Consider the following 23,645-nt stretch of genomic DNA (forward strand, 5'->3'; position numbering starts at 1 on the left):
AAATAAATTAAGTTACAGATTGGAAAATGTTTAACAATATACTGAGATTAATTTAACATAAGGATATAAACTTAATTTCAACATTGAGGGTTTTTTTGGAACAAAATTTTTAAATATATGGCTCAATACAAAAAAAATACAAGTTTTAACTGTGCTTCCACATTTAATTTATTTTTATGCTTTTAAGAATGAAGAGATAATTTTCGCTCATAGAACTATGTGATGGGATATGGTAAGAAAGTTTAAAAGGTCTTCAGACACAGATTTTTTTTAATGTTGGCCACCTGACTAATTAATGAAAATGAATAGACATTTCAGATGTGAAATATTTACTTCTTTCCTGGCAAATGAAAAGTACTGTAGTAAATGTGCTTAATTCTTAGCAATGTTTATATGTAAAAGAATGTTGCTTTCTTCTCTTATACCACTGTGCCAACTAGAGTTGGCAAATCAACCAAATTCCCAAAGGAATTAGTGAATGACTGACCACTGTTACCTACCAGTTCATTTGAAAATCTTCCAGGTGGAAGAATATTAACATAAGTGGGGAATAGGTTTACATTTGAAAACTGTCTTAGTACTGCAATGAGAGGCAATAAAAGGTTTTTTTGCTTTCTGCAGAATGTTTGTGATGGTCCATGATGGTTTTTAAGATGGTTCATAACGCATATGCCCAGTAATCATGTCTTCAGTGTCATAATATTTTTGCTTCAAGAACTTAAACATTCATGGCATCTTGGATACATGTGTAGACAGGTAATGATATGCAATTACAGGGTAACAGAGGGGACTGAGGAAGCTACTCTGGTGTAGTGCTTCACAGGAGACTTCCTTCCATGTTGATAGTGAGCGACTTTGGTCCAACCATTCAACTAGTTTGAAATCCAGCTACCTAGCATTTAGCATAATGCCTGATGCAAAGGAGGTACTTTATAAATACTTGCTGATTTATCATGTAAACCATGGCTTTTGAACTTTTTCATATATTAGAATGTATTTCTTTGTCAAAAAATAAATAGCTATAGAAAGATAGGCAAATTAATCCCACATCATTACTCTGATGTACCAGTCTTATAAATCCATCAAAGAAGGAAGTCATTAGACAGTCTGTTATGGTTGAAACCATGATTACTATTTGTGATTACAATTGATTTTTAAATATTCATTAACCAAAATATGTTCTAGAATTTTATAGGTAATTGAAATCAATTTTATTGACCCATAGTCCACCAATTATTTTGCTACCATCTTATAAATTATTGAAATTTTTCCTTTTTCACTGTGATAGCTCTCCTGTTCTCCATAGTCTTTCATAGGTTACTGCAAACTGTTTAGCAATAACCTATGTATGCCAATTCTTTCATATAGTTCATCTGAGCCTGAGGGCTTGAACTCAAGTGCAGTTAAGTATTACCATATCCCTATTAAATTTATTTTTATATTTGGTCTTTTCTAATTGATTTATTGTAATAATCCTGATTCATAAGCCTATTTCTTATTTTCCTTTATTTTCCAATATAACTCGAATCCCCTTTTTGTTTTCCTTAGATTTTCTTATCAACCCCCACTCATTCTGGGATTCAAACCTTCCAACACTATTCTTTAAGGATCACACCATGTTTGTGTATCCATCCTCTTTTACCTCTCCCTGTTTCCATGGTCTTCACATATCTTTTAAAACTCTAATTTTATTGATGAGTTTCCTGTGTAACAATAGGAGACTATATTTCAGTAGTTACTATGGTTCTCCTGTGTCATCCTGTGATTGATGAAAATCTGCACTCTCTTGGCTCTATCTTAGTGTCATAACTCTCTTAGCTTCTCATTAACTACTGGGTACTGCACCTAAATGTCAGAATACCACTTTCTTCCTGAATTATGACTCTACAGTGAATTCAGTAAAATCCATAGCACTAGAATGTTTAAATCATGAATATAAAAGATTACATAGCAATATTCACTTCAATATTTTAAATAGCTTTATTTATTTATTATTTATTTTTGATGGGGGGGGCACTTCTTCCACTGAAAGACATTACAACTTTGTCAATACATTCAGTCATCAAGGTTATGAGAAAAAGCCTTAAATAATTCCTGTAGCTGCAAAATTACTTGGTAGGTAACCACCTCATGCTACATTATGGCAATAAATTAATAAAAATCTTTAGTTCATTTTAGTCTTCATTACTTCATTTTATCTAGGATTTTATTATGTGGAGACCTCCAGTTATAATCCTTCTATTTCTTCCCATCTTATTTGATTCTTATCCATGTTTTCCCATAAGGCCTCTTTAGAAGGTCTGCAGAATACCTGGAGAATATATATACATACACAAATATATACATACATACATACATACATACATACATACACATACATACACATACATACATATATGTATGTGTATATATATGCATATATATACACACGCACAAACACACACACACACAGTCCTTAAGTACTAATGCTTCACTAGGTCTGTCCATCTGTCATCTTTTACCCTTGTTCTCTTATTAGCTCATCTCCTTGGCTAATCATATTTCTTGTATGCTACTTTTTGCATGTTACTTTTCACTAGTATTATTTTACAATTTGTTTATCTTCACCATGCACACACACACATGCACACACACACACATTTATATATATATATATATGTATATATATATATACACACACACATATACTATATATATACATACATACACACACATACACACACACATATATATGTATATATACATACACACATATACATACATACATATATCTCCCTCTGGGAAATTTCAAATCTATGGAGGTTGTGGAATTCCATTTTCCATAGGCACTGGGAAAAATTGTAAAATAAATTACTTAGCGAAATCAAATTTAGAAATTTTGGTTTATCAGACCAATTATAGACATACACACATATTCATGCTGGAGATGAAGCAATTCTGAAAGAATTGAGGATGGCATTTTCAACATATCGGAGAAAGTAGAGTAGACCAAACAGGGAAATAGCCCTAAAATGTTCTGTCACAAAAGGAAAAAAGTGATCAAGAAGTCATATGTTAATGCTTTCTCATGTACCTATATTCTCATTACTTCAAAGCCTATATTTGTATGAGTGATTAACATATTATTGACATTCTGAATAAAAGATAGAGATGAGATATTCTTTACAAATAACTTTCTATAGTAGACCACATGATTATAACCAAAAAGTGACTGAAAAGTTTAGAATATCAAAGTCTTCTAAGAGTTGAAATCAAAGGTTACCTAAAGGCAAATAGATAACTGTATTTTTTTTTAAATAATCTTGCCTATACTAAATAATCATGAGGAGCATAAGGAAAAATAAAAATTGTAGGCATTTTAATTAGGAGATTTTTACAATGAGTGTAACTACACAAATATTTCTTCCCATATTTTAAAAGGAACAATTCCAGGTAGAGCTGAATATTGCTTCTTTGGCAAAAATAACTGCTTTACTTCTGTGAATTTAGGTGAGCTCATAAAATTTATCATTGAGCAAGAGATCACATTTTTGTGGACATTAATTTTTGGTAAAGATTTATAAAATGCATTTATTAACTGGCAGGTCAGGCTGAAGTATCAAAAGAAGTTTGAGTTTTCCAGTTGTTCATCCTTAACTCTGAAAGAGGATGAATGGCATCACAAGGGTGATGTCATGACTTGCACATGGATTGGATTGAAGTGAGGCAAAGCTGTGTAAAATTGTCAGCCTCACTCTCTCCTCAAAAGTCATCAAAGTGCAGTGGCAAGACAAAGTCAAATGACTGGTGATATCCCAGGATGTAGTGGATGACCTTGGCCTTTTTAAATTAAGGTCTTTCTCAGCCCTTAGTTTATCTAAGACATTGCCCATTCAATGTCTAAGAGGTAAGAATTGAAACAAAAAGTGTTCTAATTTACCATCACAAAAATATCAATCTTGGTAAGAATTGAAACAAAAAGTGTTCTAATTTACTGTCACAAAAATATCAATCTTGGAGGTAAAGACCCTCAAAGTTTTTGGCCAGAACAGAAAACAAGTGTTATTTACCCTTATTCTAAGCTTGTAAATCATTTTCCTGTTGGTGAACCTGTGTTTAGATCCCAGTTCTGCCCTCCTTTTTGTGATCTTGGGCAAGTCTTTCTGTGATCTTTGTGCTCTTGGGCAAGCCACGTAACTTCTCTGAGCCTTTGGTTTATTCATCTGAGAAATCCTTTCCCACTCCAGGTCTATGAGCCTCTGACTTGATGTCTTCTGAGGATCTTTCCAGCTCTCTCTCTATTCACAACTCTCATTTTAGGCTTGTTAGTACTTACAATACTTGCCTCGGTTTCTTTATTGACTTAATTATTTTTAGCTCTAAATGAACTGAATCTTCTTAGAACAATAGTAAACTTAATCTGAAATACACAAGTATAAAAGCACATATAATACTGTGGTTTCCCACACACACACTTCCTGTATCCTCAGAAACAACTTAAATCAAAGGAACCTTATACCAAGGTTGAAGAGCAAGACTGGTCTTATACACATGATGAATAGTGATAGGTCAAGAAGAAGCATATATGTTACAGCCCCAGGTAATTTGGGTTCCTTTCCTTCCACATTCAGTAGACTCTGGAGCCTAGGGACACAAATTTAAAACTGGAAATAACATTAGAAGTCATCTAGTCTAATCCTCTCATTTTGCAGAACAGGAAATCAAGGTCCAGGAAAGTTAAATGACTTGCCAAAAGTCACCCTGGTAGTAAGTGATAGACTTGGGATCATATCATCAGAAATCCACTAAGGCCATCTATTTCAAGCCCCCTCTTTTATAGATCTAAGTTACTATGGAATTTGAGGAAGGGGGAAAATATAGCTGTAGCTTGTCACTGTGATGACTGTGAAGACATAAACTCATATCGTAGTTAAATGGTAACAGTTATGACACAAGGGAGTAAAGCATTGGGCAGGCACCATCATCTTAGATTCCTTCAGGCTCAGAAAGAAGTGTGGAGGGCAAGGATATAGAAGCTATCTCTAATATGGAATGACGAGCCAGCTGCTTTACTCTAATGGTGAACAATCATTAGAGGTGGAGAACTTGTCCCATCAGTTACCTTTGGTCTCAGGAAAATCAAGAAAGCAAAATGTTAAGTTAACAGTTATGTTAACATTTTGAGAGAAAAAGATGGGTTTGTAATTTTAATGAGGTTTTTGAGAATGGTAATAAGTTGGAAGAACCTCTGTGCTTCACTAGAATATTGAAGAAAAGAAAAATGTAAGTCTAGATAGTCACTTTTTGTGTCTAGTTCTTATATTCAAAGAAACTAATATTTGTAAAGCACTTAGCATCGTGCCTGACATAGAGTAGGCACTTAATAAACGCTTCTTCCCTTCCCTCCATTTCATATTCTCAGAAGTTCAGAATATAAGCCTTCCAGAGCCATCTAGCCCAACCTGCATTAGCTAATAATTGATTGATATGACTGTTACCCTTGACAAGTGGTCATCTAGCCTTTGCCTAAAGACCTCAAATTAATGTTATATCACCTCTTAAGTCTTATCTTAGATGGACAGTTCTAAATTGTTAATCTTTCATTAGATTAAGGCTACTTCACATTGACTACATTGAGAAAAGAGATTTCAATTAATAACAGAGCAGGACTCCTTGAAAATTAAACCCTTTCAGTGATCTAATCATGTGCTAGTCATCTACCTAGAATGAGAGACAACAAATATTTAGATTAAGTGGTACATTATGTGTGACATATTAAGCAAATCATTAAAAAAAAACCTATCCCCCTCCCTGTCATGTCAGATGGATTTTCTGTGGAGAATTTCTGGAAAGATGTGGATGAGATGAGAAGGGGTTGTGAACTTGGGGAAGGAATTCTATATTTTTGAACAACAGAACCATTAAGCTGTCAAAGTAAAAAGGGACTGAGCGAGAAAAATTTCCCTCTTCTATGCTCATGCATTTCTCCTATGTAGGAAATTAATGCATGTATCTGAGAATAAATAAAGCAGTCAGCTGGAAACTGTTATCATAATACATCATAAGGCTTTTTAACAAAGGAAGAAAATTATTGTTTTTTTTTCTAAATACATTTTTATTGATGCTATTGGTTTTACATAACCTGTTTCCTTCTGTATCTCTCTCTACTTCTTGTAAAGGTCATCCTTTATAACAAAGACTATTTTTTTAAAGTAAGAAGAAAAAGAAGAGAAAAAATTTACAAAATCCACCAATAGATTAAAATACATTTGAAAATGACATTGTATGCAATGCCCCATTCCTGTGTAACTGTGGCGCAATCACTTCTGAAAAGAAGTAGGGAGGTAGTGGATGATTGCTTACAACAACCCCCCCAATATGTTGAAGGTCAGTGTTTTTAGCTTCTTCTTTGGCAATTACCTTGGGGACACATGATAAGCTGAAACCCAGTAAATAATTATTCTTAAGAGTAGAAAGAGAGAGAAAAAATATGTGGGAGGGAGGGAGAATGGGTACTACCAAACATATGAATTGTCAGGGAAATTCCTAGTTCAGCATGAGCATCTATATCCATCAAAGTGGTGTATACACGTTTATACGTGATCTTTAACAAGAACCTTGCCTTTCCACTAGCTGTCTACCATGCCTGAAATGTTCTTCTTCCTTTCTACTTTCTTCAAGGCTAAACTTCAACCTCACCTTCTGAAAGAGGTGCCTCACACTGGTAATCACTTCCCTCTGAGATAACCTTCCATTTATATTGTACATATCACAGATATACTGTGTATGTATATAGCTGTTTACATCTTTTCTCTCCCACTAGAAGAGAATCCTCTCTTCTCTATCTACCCACACAGCTATTGACCCTTTGCAGGCCCTCTTTACCTCTTACCTGAATGATTGTTAGAGTTTCTTAGATATTTTCCTTGCCTCAAGTCTCAGTCCACTGCGATCTATCCTCCACAAGGCTGCCAAAGGGATTTTCTTAAAGCACAGATCTGGCCATGTCATTCCCCTGAGATTTCTAAGATCAAATATAAAGTCCTTTGTTTGACCTTTCACAGCTTAGCCCCAATTGACCTTTCCACATTCTGTGTTCCTATCAAACTGACCTTCTTACTATTCCTGTCTCCATTTCCCATCTCTGTGCCTTTGCACTGACTTTCTCTCATGCCAGGAATGCCCTTCCTCCTCACATCTGCCCCTGAGAATCATTGGTTTTCTTTCATACTCAGCTGAAGCTGAACTTTCTACATGAATCTTTTTTTCTTTAGTTTTAAATGCTTATTTTTTTTAAATTTATGGAATAAAGCAAGCATTTCCATAATATAGTACAACTTTTAAAAAGATGATTGCATATGAAACTGTAAATCTGTTACATACAACTTGCTATTCCTTTCAAACATATGATAAAGCTATCATGTACATTTCTTTTTTTTTCTTTTTTCCTTCTCTTCTGCCCTAGAGATGGCTACTATTAGACACAAATACATATATGTGTACATACATACAAATATATATGTATATATATATATATATATATATATATATATATATATATATATATATATATATATATATATAATTCTACACATACTTCTATTTATTAGTTCTTTCTCTGGATGCGGATAGCATCTTCTTTCATATGTCCTTAGTAGTTAATTTGGGCATCTATAATAGTCAAAATGACTTATTTGCTCAAAGTTGTTCTTAAAACAATATTGTCGTTACTGTAGACAGTATTCTCTCGGTTCTGTTCATTTCACTCTTTATTATTTCATGGAAGTCTATCCAAGTTTTCTAAGACCATTGGGACCCTCATTTCTTACAGCATAGCGGTATTTCATCACAAATGTGAAGTTTTTTCTCAATCATCCAGATGGTAATCACCTCCACCCCCAATCACCTTATATATATTTTACATATGCCTATACCTATGCGTATTTTTCTCCAAAATAAAATTTAAGTTTTTTGAAGGCAGGGACCATTTTCCTTTTGTGTTTATATCCCTGGAACCAAGAATAATGTATGGCACAAAAGAGATACTTAATAGCTTCTCAGTGATTGATCCCTCCTAGGTTAGGCAAGAAGATATGAGCAAAGAGGTAAGATGTTTAGTGGATAGTGAATAGCCCAATGCCACTGTAGTGGTGAATCTTCAGAAATAAGGTAGGGAATGTTGAATGATCACTCTGAGAATGTGTCATGCCAAACTTTCCTATCATTCTATAGAGAAATGTTCATTACTAATTATGGTACTTATGCCATCTGTAATTCATTCTTAAAAAGATGAGTCATTTAATTGGCAGAAGTTACCAATTCATCAGCTTTGTAAATGGAACAGACTTCTTATTGTTTATCTTGAGAGGCTTCCTTTCAAAATATAAAGAGAGAGTAGGTCATTTAGTTAGATGAGTTCATTTCACCATGAGAAGTTGTCTCAGATAGAATTCTTTCCATTTACAAGATATCTCTTCAGTCATCCATCAACTAAAATCTGCACAAAGGAAAATAGGTGCAAAACAATGGCATTTTTCTGGGACTTTAAATAAAATATTTTCCTCCACCCCTCAACATGAATATGTATACCATTGCTGAATCAATCAATCAATCAATTTTTTTTTGTTTTTGTTTTTTGTAGAATGGAGTGCCTTAAACAGTTGTCCAAGCCTTTGCTAAAATTTTGTAAGCAAAAACCACAAATCTTTAGAAATAATTATTTAAATTGAAGCATAACCTAGAGAGTCTCATCCTCTTACCTTATCCTTCTACAAAATAAAGATAATAATAAAACTTCTTCCTAACATACATATTACATATGTGTATATATGTGCATATTTATAAATATATAAAATTATTAATTATGATGACCTAGATGCTCTTAAGAGCATCAGCAAAACAAGAACCAAGTTACAAAAATACAAAAATATCCATATTCCATCAAAACATATTTCCACATTAGCCATATCCTTAGTGGGCACTGTGAGATTCTCACCTCTGTCAGGAAGCAGGAAACTTTCTTCCTCATCAATCCTATATAGTCATCACTAATCATTTCATTAATTGGAGTTCATAAGTCTATTGACATTGTTCATTTTTAGAATGTTTGACAGCAAATTGTTCTCCTAGTTCTATTCCCTTCACTGTATGGGTTTATTCAAGCTTTTCCACATTTCTCTGAAACCATCCTGTGTTCTTTCCTCTAGTTCACATGTGACTTCCTTCTATAGCTCTATTCTTACTCTTACTAATATTGCTTATGGTAATTGACTTTTTTTTTTTTTTACCTAAAAGGGGTCCCTCAGCAAATGATTGCATACTGGAGATCTCTTACCCTAATCAAGGTTGTGCTCTAAAGATAGATGCTATGGGGGGTGAAGCCAAGATGGCAGAGTGAAAGCAATGACTTGCTTGAGCTCTCCGCCAAAACCCTCCAAATACCTACAAAAAATGGCTCTAAACAAAGTCTAAGGCAACAGAACCCACAAAAAGACAGAGTGAAACAAATTTCTAGCCCAAGACAACCTGGATGGTTGATCAGAAGGGTATATTGTGCTGGGCTGAAAGAGGAGCACAGCGTGGTGTCGGGGTGCAGGCTGCAGTGAACTTGGAGAAGGCCTCAGAGGACTAAATCATGGGCAGCTGTGGCAGTTTCCAGACTCCTCAATCACAAATGCCAAAGACAACTTAGAAGGTTAGTGGGGAAACTCTGTTTCTGTGGTGCTGAGAGAGAAAGGTGGGGTTTCAGATCCAGTTTCCCAAGAATGGGGCCCTGGGGTGGGTAGCTGCTTCCCGAGCTTCCGGACCACAGACTGAGGGGGAATCAAGTGGCTGATCAGAGGGGGATTGCAGGGATCTCTCTGCTAGCGCTGAGGCAGGAATCTCTTGCTTTGTCCGTGCTTGGATCTGGGTCACAGTTCTGGACGGGAGTGATACAAGAAAATCATGAAAAACAAGTCAACAGCTTGCTAAAGGAGACCCAAAAAATACTGAAGAAAATAGCACCTTAAAAAATAGCCTAACGCAAATGGCAAAAGAGGTCCAAAAAGCCAGTGAGGAGAAGAATGCCCTAAAAAGAAAAACTGGCCAAATGGAAAAGGAAGTCCAAAAGCTTACTGAAGAAAACACTTCCTTAAAAATTAGAATAGAGCAATTGGAGGCTGGTGACTTTATGAGAAATCAAGACACTGTAAAACAAATCCAAAAGAATGAAAAAAATAGAAGAGAATGTGAAATATCTCATTGGAAAAACAACTGACCTGGAAAATAGATCCAGGAGAGAGAATTTAAAAATTATTGGACTATCTGAAAGCCATGATCAAAAAAAAGAACATAGACATCATCTTTCAAGAAATTATCAAGGAAAACTGCCCTGATATTTTAGCACCAGAGGGCAAAATCAAAATTGAAAGAATCCACTGATCTCCTCCTGAAAGAGATCCCCAAAGGAAAACTCTTAGGAATATTGTAGCCAAATTCCAGAGCTCCCAGGTCAAGGAAAAAATATTACAAGCTGCCAGAAAGAAACAATTCAAGTACTATGGAAACACAATCAGGATAACACAAGATTTAGCAGCTTCTACATTAAAGGACCTCAGGGCATGGAATATAATATTCCGGAAGGCAAAGGAGATAGGATTACAAGCAAGAATCACCTACCCAGCAAAACTGAGTATAATCCTTGAGGGGAAAAAAATGATCATTCAGTGAAATAGAGGACTTTTCAAGCATTCTTGATGAAAAGACCAGAGCTGAATAGAAAATTTGACTTTCAAATACAAGACTCAAGTGGAACATGAAGAGGCAAACAGGAAAGAGAAATCATAAGTGACTTATTAAGATTGAACTGTTTACATTCCTGCATGGAAAGATGATATTTATAACTCATGAGACCTTTGTGAGTGTTAGGGTAGTTGGAGGAAAAAAATTGTACATATATATAGGTAGGTAGGTAGATAGATGGATGGATGGATGGATGGATAGATAGATAGATAGATAGATAGATAGATAGATAGATAGATAGATAGATAGATAGATAGATAGATAGATAGATAGATAGATAGAGGGCCCAGGGTGAGTTGAAGATTAAGGAGTCATATCTGGAGAATAAAATTAAGGGATGAGAGAGGATTATATTTGGAGAAGAAGAAAGGGAGAGGTAGAATGGGCTAAATTATCTCACAAAAAAAAAACAAAAGAAAATGCTCTTACAGTGGAGGGGAAATGGGGGAAGGTGAGAGGGAATCATAGGATTTGGCTTACAGAGGGAATAACATACATATTCAATTGGGTAAGGAAATCTGTCTTATTCTACAGGAAAATAAGGGGAGAAGGGGACAAGAGAGCAGGGGGATGATAGAGAAGAGGGAGATTGGGAAAGGGAGTAATCATAAGCAAATACTTCTGAAGAGGGACAGGGTCAAAAGAAAGAATAGAATAAATGGGAGGGCAGGATAGGATTAAGGGAAATAGAGTTAGTTTTTCACAACATGTCTACTATGGAAGTGTTTTGCGTAACTGCATGTGTATAACCTATATTGAGTTACTTGCCTTTTCAATAAGGGTAGTTGGGGAGGGAGGAAGGGAGAAGATTTGAAGCCTAAAGTTTTAAAAACATATGTTTAAAAAAATGTTTTCACATGCTACTGAGAAATAAGAAATATAGGAAATGGGGTACAGAAGTCTATCCTGCCCTACAGGAAAATAGAAGGGGAAGGAAATAAAAGAAGAGGGGGAGAGATAGGATAGAGGACAGACTAGGGGAAGGGATATTCAGAATGCATTCCATCTTGGAGCGGGGAGAAGGGTGAGAAGGGGTGAAAATTTGGAACTCAAAATCTTGTGGAAGTAAATATTGAAAATTGAAAATAAAGAATGTTATATTAAAAAAATAAAAATGGGCACTACAATGAAGGCTAGTTGGGTGGAATATATGATCCACAGTGTCCTACCTCTCACTCAGTCAGTCAGTAAACATTTATTAAGTGACTACTATGTGCCCAGTTTTGTGCTAGGGGCCAAGGAAAAGCAGAAAAACAGTTCATGCTCTCAAGGAGTTTAGAATCTATTGGGGGAAGGTAACACACCAAAGGAAGCTGAAAAGGGAAGGGGAAGGAAAGCACCTGATTTGGAGGCATAATGAAGTCCAAAGACCTGGTCTCCCAAAGGATAACCAGATTTCCAAAGTCTCCAAAGAGGGATGGTGGGAAGAATGAGGAGACCTTAAATTCCAAAAGGAGTATGGGAAAGGTTAAGTTGTGCTCAGCTAGACCTGAGGTCACTGTACTTTAGTTTCTCCAATTTAATGCTGGAGAGCTGAGATGTTGCTCCTAAATTGGAATCCTTAGGACTAATTCTAAAAAGAGGCAGTTTTGCATAGTAGATAGGTTATTGAACTTAAAGTCATACTTCGGTTCAGATTCTGCTTCTAAATTATGTAACATATATATATACATATATATATGTATATATATATATATACACACACACACACACAAGATATATATGTGAATTATATAATATATACATATACATATGTGTGTGTATACACATACACACACACACACACGCATTTGCATATAAACCAAGGGGAAGTAATTTAAATTTTCTGAGTCTCAGTTTCTCCATTTTACAAATGAAAAAGCTGGGCTAGATGGCTTGTAAGGTCCCTTCTAATTCTGTATCTGTCTAGAATTGTCCAGTCAAATAAATTGGCCTCTACCTGAGCAGAGAGACAATATCTGAGGAAAGACAGGAAGAAAAATTACCATCACAGGAATAGAAAATAATTCCTGTTTGGGATCTGTTTGCAAGAGAATATTGTAAATTTTTTTAAATTCAATGATTGGATATACTTTTAAGTTTTATAACAACAAAAAAAGGTGCTCTCTCTCTCTCTCTCTCTCTCCTCCCCATACCCCACCCGCTCTCTCTTTCCCTCTCTACTTGCTCTTGCTCTCTCTGCTTCTAGGTCGCTAGATAACATCAATGATTAAAAGAAACAAGAGGTAAACATCCAATTCCCTTGACTTAGAGATAAGTCAGTGAAAGGCAGTATAAAGAATGAATTATCACAGTGCTTCTGGTTCATTGAATTAGGGTATCCAAAGACTATAAAATTAGTGAAAAACTTTGTAGTTTTTTTTTCTTGTAAAAGAGATGGGAAAGAAATTTGCACTGATACATCCCCCAGTAAAGAGTTGCTCTCATAGCCAGAAAGACCTAAGTTCAATTCATGCCTCTGACATATACTGGCTATGTGATCCTGGGAAAGTTACTTGGTGTCTGAAGTTTTAGAAAAGGCGGTGACATCCATCCATCTATCCATGGCCTCTATTTCCTATTTCACTAGTTCAGACTCACCAGTATGGGCTTTTGATATTTTTAAATTAAAGAATAGATATTTATCCATGTCACCCCTTTCTGGAAATTACTTGGCATCATTGGGGATCCAATGTCACATAATAATTGAAAAAAGTTGTTAAAAATGCCATGAATACCCCCAAATGAGATGAGGCTGTCATACCTTATCAGGTAAAGATTTCTAGATATGTCCTATTGCCATTAGAAATCCAAGGCATTATTGCTTGCCTTTGAGCATCTTCTAGAAAATTCTACATGTTGTCTCTGTGTAGAAAGTTGCAGTATTTTTAAAAATTATGCTGTATGCTATTATATGCTTTAAATATTATTCATTCCTTTTATACCACAGGAATTTGCTTATAACCCTAACATGTTATCACTCTCCTTCCTTCACACAATCAAAAATGAATAAGCAAAACGAACCAACACAGTGACCTAGATATTACAAGTGAAACATTTAGTGACTGTAGTTCCCAATTTCTTTATTGATAATGTGAAGAAGCATCCATCGTCATTTATCTTATGGACTCAGTATTGCCCTTAATCAAGATTAAGTTGCTTTTCAAAGCTGGTTAACTTAAATTCTTAAAACCATCAAACATATTGTTCTCCTGGTTCTGTTTTTTCCCCATTCTATTTTAGTTCACATATCTTATGTTTCTTTGAATTCCTTATATTCCTCATTTCCTCAAGCATAGTAATATTCTGTTGCATTCATAGGATCTCTCCAGTTGATTGCCATCCACATTGTTTCTAGTTTGGAGCTATTTCAAAGAAAAAGGACTAATATGAATGTTTTGGTGCATATAGGGCCTTTTTGTCTTGGACCCTGTGGCACTGAATTTTTTTCATCAGCAGAGATTGATGGTTGTCTGCTAACTAATTTGTCCACTGGTTTCCACAATGGACTACAGTTTCTAAGCAAAATCACATCTCTCCTTTTAAATAATGTAGCAACCATGCCATTGGCAAGCCTAGGAAACAGGAGGTAGTATAGTATAGTGTTCTGGAATGTGAAGACCTGGCTTCACTCCTGCCTCTAATACTTACTGTTGTGACTATGGGCAAGCCACTATATCTCCCTGGCTCTCAGTTTCTTCATCTGTCAAATGAATGGGTTGGATTAGGTGTCTTTTGATGTACATGCAAGTTCTAGATCTATGATGCTCTCATTTTAAGAGCTAAAAGGATACTTCTAATTCTTACTGGAACATTTTCCTGGTGAAACAAAATAGTCAGGTAGACAAAGTCATGGCCATGGGATGATAGTATCATAGATTCAGAGCTTGCAGAGATCTTAATCCTCATCCATTCTATTATTTTGTAAATGAGGAAACTAAGTCCATCTTAAAGTTAATTTAGTTTAGATGTGAGTGAAAAGGAAGGGATGTCTTATGTCTCAACATTGTATGAAACTAGCCTAGTATGAAGAAAACACACACGTATATATGTATACACACATAGACGCACAGATGTGTACATATATGTGCGTGTGTGTGTTCTGAAGACAAAGCTTTCTATATAGTTCCTGAAAAATTGAGTTTTGCAATTAGCAGGTTAGAAGAGGTCTGTACTAGGCAGTGAGTAGCTCAAATTCTAATCAATAGAAGCTGAACTCTTCAAGTTATTGATAAAGCTCAGTAAAGGAAACATAATTATTTTGGTCATGTTTCAGTCAAGGTTATTTTGTGATGGTATTTTATGAACTTGTACAAGTGACATACTATTTGTAACAACTTTAATTTGCTTGAGAGACTCTATGATTCTCGAGGTCCCAATTAATAGTTACCAAATATATGTGCCTGCCATCTACTGGTGAAAAAGCACACTGCAAACAAAATATGTATCTAACAAGCCCCTTATTTGCAGTAAAATGATACAACTGTTCATTTTATACAGTTTCCATAAAGTGAAAATTAAGGCATCAAACCCTCTGCTTCTGTATTCTGCAAGGACTAGCTGTAATTCTGCTACCTCTACAAAAGCTTTTCTAAATCTTCTGGCCCATTCTCTTTACTCTGAGTTTCTAGTGTCCTTACTCTATCCTATATTTTAGCCCTTAAACACATACTCTATCTTATTATTCTTTGATTGTTCCATTGTCTTAGAAAAGAAGGACTGTGTCATCTCACCATCCATCTCTTGTGCTCTATCAGTGGCTATGCCCAGCTCTCCGACCTGGGTCCTCTCCTCTTCTTGCTATATATGTTCTCTTGAGGGACTCATTCATTCCCATGAGTTCAGTTGTCAACACTAAACACTAAAATCTATATTTAGTCTTCATCTAACTCTGGAACTCCACTCATGAAGCTCCAACTACCTGCTAGATATTCTATAGGCATTTCAAATTCAATATGAGCAAAGTTAACCTCATCATCTTTCTCTCCAAATCAACCCTTCTTCCTAACTTATCTCTTTCTGTTGAGGATATCACCACCTTTCCAATCACCCAGGTTTGCAAAACCAGAATCATCCTCAGCCTCTTTTCTCCCCCTTTCTCCCACCATTTCATATCCAGTCAATTGCCAAGCCTTGTCAATTCAACCACCACCTAAGTTTTTTTTCAACCATTCCTTCCTCTTCTCTTACAGAGATACCGCCACAATTGACTAATTCATTACCTTCCTCCTGGACTATTGAAAAGCCTTCTGGCTGATCTCCTTTTCTCTAATATGTCTCTTTTCAATTCCATTTTCCACAATCTGCCACAATATTATTCCTAAAGCACAAGACTGGTCAGGTCCCTTCCCTGCTCAAAAAACTGAAGTGAATCACTCCCTCTTTAATGACTACCTGTTGATTCTAGGATAAAATGCAAATTTCTCTAATTGGCATTTCAAGATATTTAAAATCTTGTTTCAGCTGATACCTCCAGATTAATTTCACATGATTGTTTCTTATGTCCTTGGTGTCATAGTCAATTTGGACCAGTTACTATACCCAGTGCAGAACATTCTATCTCCTATTTCCATCACTTTGTGCAAGTGGTTAACCTTGTCTACAATGTACTGTTTCCTCTCCACCATCTAGTGGAATCATTGGCACCATTCAAGAGTCTATTTAAGTATCCTAAATTAAGCTATTGTGGGTACCCCAGCTCTTCTACCCCTGAAGTTATTATTCACTTTGTATATATTCTGTATTTACTTTTGTTTCACATGAATTATATTCATTTTAATCCAGCAAATTCTTTAAGATGCCATGTCAGTTTAAGAATTCAATTTCTATGTAAAATTAATCTATTCCATCTTATAGATATTTATAATAATTTATTTTCCTTATGAGTCATTGTCAGTGCTTGTTGGTGAGCTATACAGTTAGTTCACTATTACAAAGAAACGAGTCATCAATAAGAAGAACATGTATAATATCTCAACCAGACTACTCTTCCTCAGATGCATTTTTGATTGCTAAAATCATTGCTAAATTGGCATTTGTCACATTGTGTATTTTGAATGCCCTCCAAAGAACCACTTTACAGAATCACATTGAAATAGTAAATGATGGTCTCTCCTCCATAGATGTTGTCCATCTCTTGATCGCCTGAAGTCAGTACTATTATTTAGAAAGAGAGGGGGAAAGTTGAAAAGAACTTTATAAGAATTACCACATTTGTTGCCGTTTATTGAAACCAAAACAAATCTTCTTTATGTGAAAAAGTATAGTCATAGATTATAGTTTTGAGTCAGTGCTTTGTTTTCATGTAATGCTGTTGGAGAAATTCCATTTCTCATCATCATTTAAAGGAAACAAGGAGGGTCCCTTTTAAAGACAGCCTTGTGCTCAACTGCTACTCAACAGTGATTCACAGATTGGGTTGAAAACCGTTTAATCAAACTTCAACTAGATAAGGAACTTGTTATATATTTTTTCAGCCTTTCTGTTGCATCTCCCCTGAGCCTGTCCAGGACTTACACTACCTCCTTGAATCAGTGCTTTGTTTCTACTTGCCCAGTAGTAATAGTTGAAAATGAAAAAAGAGCATCATCTTATGCAGGGCCTAGAATGTGCAGCAACTGGAGAGATAAGCAATTATAAAACGAATTTCAGAGAAGAATAAGTAGCATATCCAGCTTTTCACATCATCTCCCATGTGAATCAGATCACAAAGAAATGCCTGAGTTAGCACAAATTACGTCTACTCAAGCAGGAATTCTTATTGCTAAATAAAAAAGATAATGTTTCATTATATTTTAATTATTTTTTTTATTTCTGGCTTTGCATATAAAGGTTAGCTGGAATACCTGGTATTACTCCAATATTTCTAAAAGTCTGTGACTTACTCAGTGTAGGGATTCCTTCCAAGGATTCAGACTGGAGAGCTTCCATATCCTAGTAGGCTATTCCCTGAGTTGTAGTTACCAAATCAATTCATCAGCTGTTGGTCTGTCTTCTGGTGGTGAGCTTCTTCATTTCTCTCCCTAGAAGTGGATAGCACTTTTTATTGTGGCTCTTTTTGAGTTTTGTTGGATCATTGTCTTAATCAAAGTTAGATAAGTCTTTCATAGTTGATAATACTTATAACATTGCTACTACTGAGTGTAACATTCTCCTGGTTCTGCTCACTTCACTTTGCATCAGTTCATATAAGTCTGTCCTAGAAAGAATATATCTTGCTTGTCATTTCTTATAGCACAATAGTATTCCTGTGATCCTGACTATAACTTGGTTGGTAATAAACTTAAACATAGATCTGATAGGTATGTTTTCCAATTCTCCCCTGATTTGCTTATAATGTCACCCTTTATGTCTTAATCTTTTATCTATTTTGAACTTATCTTCATATATGGTGTGAGGTGTTGGTCTATGCCTAGTGCCTGCCAAATTTCCTCACAATTTTCCCAGCAATTTTTATCAAAGGTTGAGTTTTTAATCCCAAAAGTTTGGATCTTGTATTTTTCAAAAACTAGATTACTATAGTCATTTACTACTGTGTATTGTGTACCTAAGCTATTCCATGGAAGTATCTCTTGATTTCATAGCCAATACCAACTTGTTTTCATGATTATTACTGTGCAGTATAGTTTAAAATCTAACATTGCCCAGCTTTTGCAGTTTTTTTCACTGTTTCCCTTGATATTCTTGCCCTATTTTTCTTCCAGATGAATTTAGTGAATTTTTTTTTCCTAAATCTAGATCAGCCCCACTATGGGCATTTATTTCTCCAATTCTTTAGATTTGTCTTTACTTGTGGGAAAAGTGTTTTGTAACTGTGTTCACATAATTTCTAGGCTTGTCTTGGCAGATAGTCCCCCATATATGTTTTATTGTCTGCAGTTATTTTAAATGGAATTTCTCTTTTTACCTCTTCCTACTGAGTTTTGTTGGTAATATATAGAAATGATGATGACTTCTCTGGATTTATTTAATATCCTGCAACTTTGCTAAAATTGTTAATTGTTCCAACTAGTTTTTTAGTTGATTCTCAAGTGTTCTCTAAACATAACTATCATATTATCTGCAAATAGCCATAGTTTTGTTTCCTCATTGACTTTTTATTCCTCCAATTTTTTTTGTCTTATTGCTGTAACCAACATTTCTAGTACAGTATTGAATAATAATGATGATGGACATCCTTTTTTCATCCCTGATCTTATTGGAAAGGTTTTGGGTTTATTGCTTATCATTTTAAGAAAGGGTCAATTTAACAATGCTTTGTTATTGATATGCTGAATTATATGTAGAGTTTTCCTAATATGGAACCAGGCCTGCATACATGGTACAAATTCTACCTTGTCATATTGTATGATCTCTGTGATATATTGCTGTAATCTCCTTGCTAATATTTCATTGTATTGATAATTATTAAGGGAGTTGGTCTAGAGTATGCTTTATCTTTTTTTTTTTTTTGCTATTCGTAGTTTAGGTATCAAAACCATATTGTCTCATAAAAGGAATATTGTAATACTTCTTTATCATTTTTTAAAATAGTTTACATAGCATTGGGATGAATTGTTCATTAAATGTTTGGTAGAATTCACTTTTAAATCTTTCTGTTCCTGGGAATGCATTCTTAGGGAACTTATTTATGATTTTTCAATTTTTTTCATGAGATATGTTTATTTAAGTATTATATTTCCTCTTCCATTAATAAGGGGAGTTTACATTTTTATAAATATTATTCCATTTCACTTACATTGTTAGTTTGACTGGCATATAATTGTTTAAAATTACCTCTAATAATTCCTTTAATTACATCTTTGTTGGTATTGTATTTACACTTTATATTTTTGATATTGATAATTGTTTTATTTTTTTAAATCAAGTTAGGCAATAGTTTATCTGTTTTAATGTTTTTATAATAAAAAACAGCACTTAGTTTTGTTATTTAAATGTTTTTCTTTGTTTGCATTTTTTTAATCTTTCATTTGATTCCCAAGATTAAAATTTTGGTGTTTAATTGCAGATTTGAAATTTATTCTTCTTCCAGTTTTTTTTAAAGTTGCATGCCCAATTCATTGATCTGCTTATTCTCTCCTTCGTTAATTTTAATCTTTAGAGATATGAATTTACCCCAAAATGCTTTTTTGGCTGCATCCCAGAAATTTTTACATATTGTCCCATTATTGTCATCTCTTTGATGAAATCATTGATTGTTTCCATAATTTGTTTTTTCACCCACAGATTCTCTAGGATTAGATTATTTAGTTTCCAATAAATTCTTAATCTCTGCTTCTACAGCCCTTTATTGAATGTACTTTTTATTGCATTATGGTCTGAAAGGGGTACACTTAATATTTCAGCTTTTTTGCATTTGGTTATGAGAGTTTTTATGAACTAACACACTGTCAGTTTTCATGAAGGTACCATGTATAGCTCAGGAAAAAGATATACACTTTTCTATTCTGATTCAGTTTTCTCCAGAGCTCTATAATACCTGTTTTCTAAGATTCTATTCATCTCCATTATGTTGCTCTTATGTATTTTATCCTTAGAATTACCTAGCTGTGAGAGGGGAAAGTTGAGCTCTCCCACTAGTTTTGTTTTAATGTCTATTTCCTATAATTTATTCAGTTTTTCCTTTAAGAATTTGAATGTAGCCCACAGACTGAGGGGGAATTGAATGACTTGATCAGAAGGGGATTGCAGGGATCTCTTTGCTGGTGCAGAGCCAGGAATCTCTTGCTTTGCCGGTGCTTGGATCTGGGTCACAGTTCTGGGTGGCAGTCGTGGGGCTAGGAGAAATGCTGGTGTGGTGGAGCTTGTAGGGGTGGTGAAGAGAGAATCCTCCTCACAGTTCCCAGGTAGAAAAGAGTGCTTGAGGTCACTTATAGATCAGAGCATAGGACAAGAAAGGAGTTCACCCTTGTCATGCCACCTTGGAAGAGTGGAAAATTTACAGGTCTCTAGAAGTACCTCTGAAAACAGCTGCACAAAAACCCTAAAGCTTGGGACAGTACATTCTCCACACTGGAAGCAGACCTCTACCTTAACAAAGAGTTTAAAACTCAAGTAATTGGCCAGAAACATGAGCAAACTAAAAAAAAAATTCAGACCATAGAACCTTTCTTTGGTGACAAAGAATATCAAAACATGCAATCAGACGAAAACAAACTCAAAGCTCCTATATCTAAAGCCTCCAAGAAAAATATGAATCGGTCCTAGGCCGTGGAAGAGCTCAAAAAGGATTTTGAGAAGTAATTAAGAGAAGTAGAGGAAAAATAGGAAGAGAAATGAGAGTGATACAAGAAAATCATGAAAAACAAGTCAACAACTAGCTAAAGGATACCCCCAAAATACTGGAGAAAATAACACCTTAAAAATAGACTAACCCAAATGACAAAAGAGGTCCAAAAAGCCAATGAGGAGAAGAATGCCTTTAAAAGCAGAATTGGCCAAATGGAAAAGGAAGTCCAAAAGTTCACTGAAGAAAAATACTTCCTTAAAAATTAGAATGGAGCAAAATGGAAGCTAGTAACTTTATGAGAAATAGACATTGTAAAGCAAAACCAAAGCAATGAAAAATAGAAGATAATGTGAAATATCTTATTGGAAAAACAGCTGACCTGGAAAATAGATCCAGGAGAGATAATTTTAAAATTATTGGACTACCTGGAAACCATGATAAAAAAAAAAGAGCCTGGGCATCATCTTTTAAGAAATTATCAAGGAAAACTGCCCTGATATTCTAGAACCAGTGGGTAAAACCAAAATGGAAAGAATCTACCAATCACCTCCTGAAAGAGATCCACAAAGGAAAACTCCTAGGAATATTACAGCCAAAATCCAGAGTTCTCAGGTCAAGGAGAAAATATTGCAAGCAGACAGAAAGAAGCAATTCAAGTATTGTGGAAACACAATCGGGATTCCATAAGATTTAGCAGCTTCTACATTAAGGGACCAGAGGCTTTGGAATATAATAATCCAGAGATAGGGTTACAGCCAACAATCATCTACCCAGAAAAACTGAGTATAATCTTTCAGGGGGAAAAATGGATATTCAGTGAAATAGAGTTCTTTCAAACATTCTTGATGAAAAGACCAGAGGTGAATAGAAAATTTGATTTTCAAATACAAGACTCAAGAAATCATAAGGGATTTATTAAGGTTGAACTGTTTACATACCTACATGGAAAGATGATATTTGTAACTCATGAGACCTTTTTAAGTATTAGGGTAGTTGGAAGGAAAAATATTTGGATAGAGACAGAGAGAGAGAGAGAGAGAGAGAGAGAGAGAGAGAGAGAGAGAGAGAGAGAGAGAGAGAGAGAGAGAGAGAAGAGTGGGGTGCAGGGTGAGTTGAAGATGAATGGATGATATTTGGAGAACAAAATTGAGGGGTGAGAGAGGATTATACTGGAAGAAAGGAAAAAGAGAGAGGTAGAATGGGGTAATTATTTCACATAAAACAGATAACAAAAGGCTTTTACAACGGAGGGGAAGTGGGGTAAGGTGAGAGGAAATAAATGAATCTTATTCCCATTGGATTTGCCTTAAGGAGGGAATAACATACACACTCAGTTGTATGTGGAAATCTATCTTACCCTACAGGAAAATAGGTGGAGAGGAGGATAAGAGAGCAGGGAGATGATAGAGGAGAGGGCTGATTAGGGGAGGGGCTAATCAGAAACAAACACTTCTGAGGAGGGACAGGTTCAAAAGAGAGAATAGAATAATCAAGGGGGCAGGATAGGATAAAGGGAAATATAGTTAGCTTTTCACAATATAACCATTATGGAAGTGTTTTGCATGACTACACATATATAATCAGTATCTAGTTGCTTGCCTTCTTAATGAGGGTGAGTGGGGAGGGAGGAAGAGAGAAAATTTAGAACCCAAAGTTTTAAAAACAAATGTTAAAAATTGTTTTCATGTGAAACTGGGAAATAAGATACATAGGCAATGGAGTTTAGAAATCCATCTTGCCCTACAGGAAAATAGAAGGGGAAGAGGATAAGAGAAGGTGTGTGTGGGGAGATAGAAAGGAGGGCAGATTAGGGGAAGGGGTATTCAGAATACACAACATCTTGGGGCTGGGGGAGGGATGAGAGGGGGAGAAAATTCGGAACTCAAAATCTTGTGAAAGTGAATGTTAATAACTAAAAATAAATAAATTAAATTAAATTAAAAAGAAAAAAAAGGAATTTGGATGCTATGCCATTTGGTGTATATACATTTATTATTGATATTACTTCATAGAATTTGGTGCCTTTTTAGCAAGATGTAGTTTCCCTGCTTATCTCTTATAATTAGTTCTATCTTTTCTTTTGCTTGTTCTGAGATCATGTTTGCTACCATTACCATTTTTACTTCAGCTGAAGCATATTAGATTCTACTACAATCTATTTTAGTCTATTTTAACTTTTTCTGTGCCTTTCTTCAAGTGTTCATGTAAACAACATATTTTTGGATTCTGGTTTCTAATCCATTCTGCTATTCACTTCTGTTTTATGAGTCAGTTCAGCATCTTCACATAGTTATGATTACTCACTGTGCATTTCCATCCATCCTACTTTTTTCTGTTTATCCTTTCTCTCACTTTTTATCCTGTCCCTATTCTTAAGTCCATTTTGTTTCTGACCACTGCCTTCCTTTACTGTCTTTCCCTTTCTTATCTCTTTCTTCTTCTACTTTCCTTTTGGGTAAGATAGATTTTTATACCCAATTGAATGTGTATACTGTACATATTTTTCATTCTTTCAATCAGTTTAGATGTGAGTGAGGTTCCAACATTATCCTCCCCTCTGCACCATTTTCCCATCCAATGTAAAAGTTCTTCCTTACATGCCTTTTTTTTGTGTGAAATACTTTTCATCTTTTTCCTCTCCCTTCCTCCTTCTCCCAGAATATCCCCCTTTCTCACC

General features: G+C 35.1%; 1 protein-coding gene across 1 annotated transcript in view; it reads left to right on the forward strand.

The window, feature by feature from the left end:
* Positions 1-23,645, forward strand: part of MALRD1 (MAM and LDL receptor class A domain containing 1) — an 844,925-nt gene that overhangs the window by 467,370 nt on the left and 353,910 nt on the right. Inside the window, 1 exon segment of the mRNA XM_020966909.2 lies at positions 11,785-11,795. Within this exon segment, the coding sequence (XP_020822568.2) occupies positions 11,785-11,795 (11 nt within the window).

This window comes from Phascolarctos cinereus, unplaced genomic scaffold (assembly GCF_003287225.1).
Source record: "Phascolarctos cinereus isolate Bilbo 61053 unplaced genomic scaffold, phaCin_HiC Scaffold_1;HRSCAF=81, whole genome shotgun sequence".
NCBI classification, from domain to species: Eukaryota; Metazoa; Chordata; class Mammalia; order Diprotodontia; family Phascolarctidae; genus Phascolarctos; species Phascolarctos cinereus.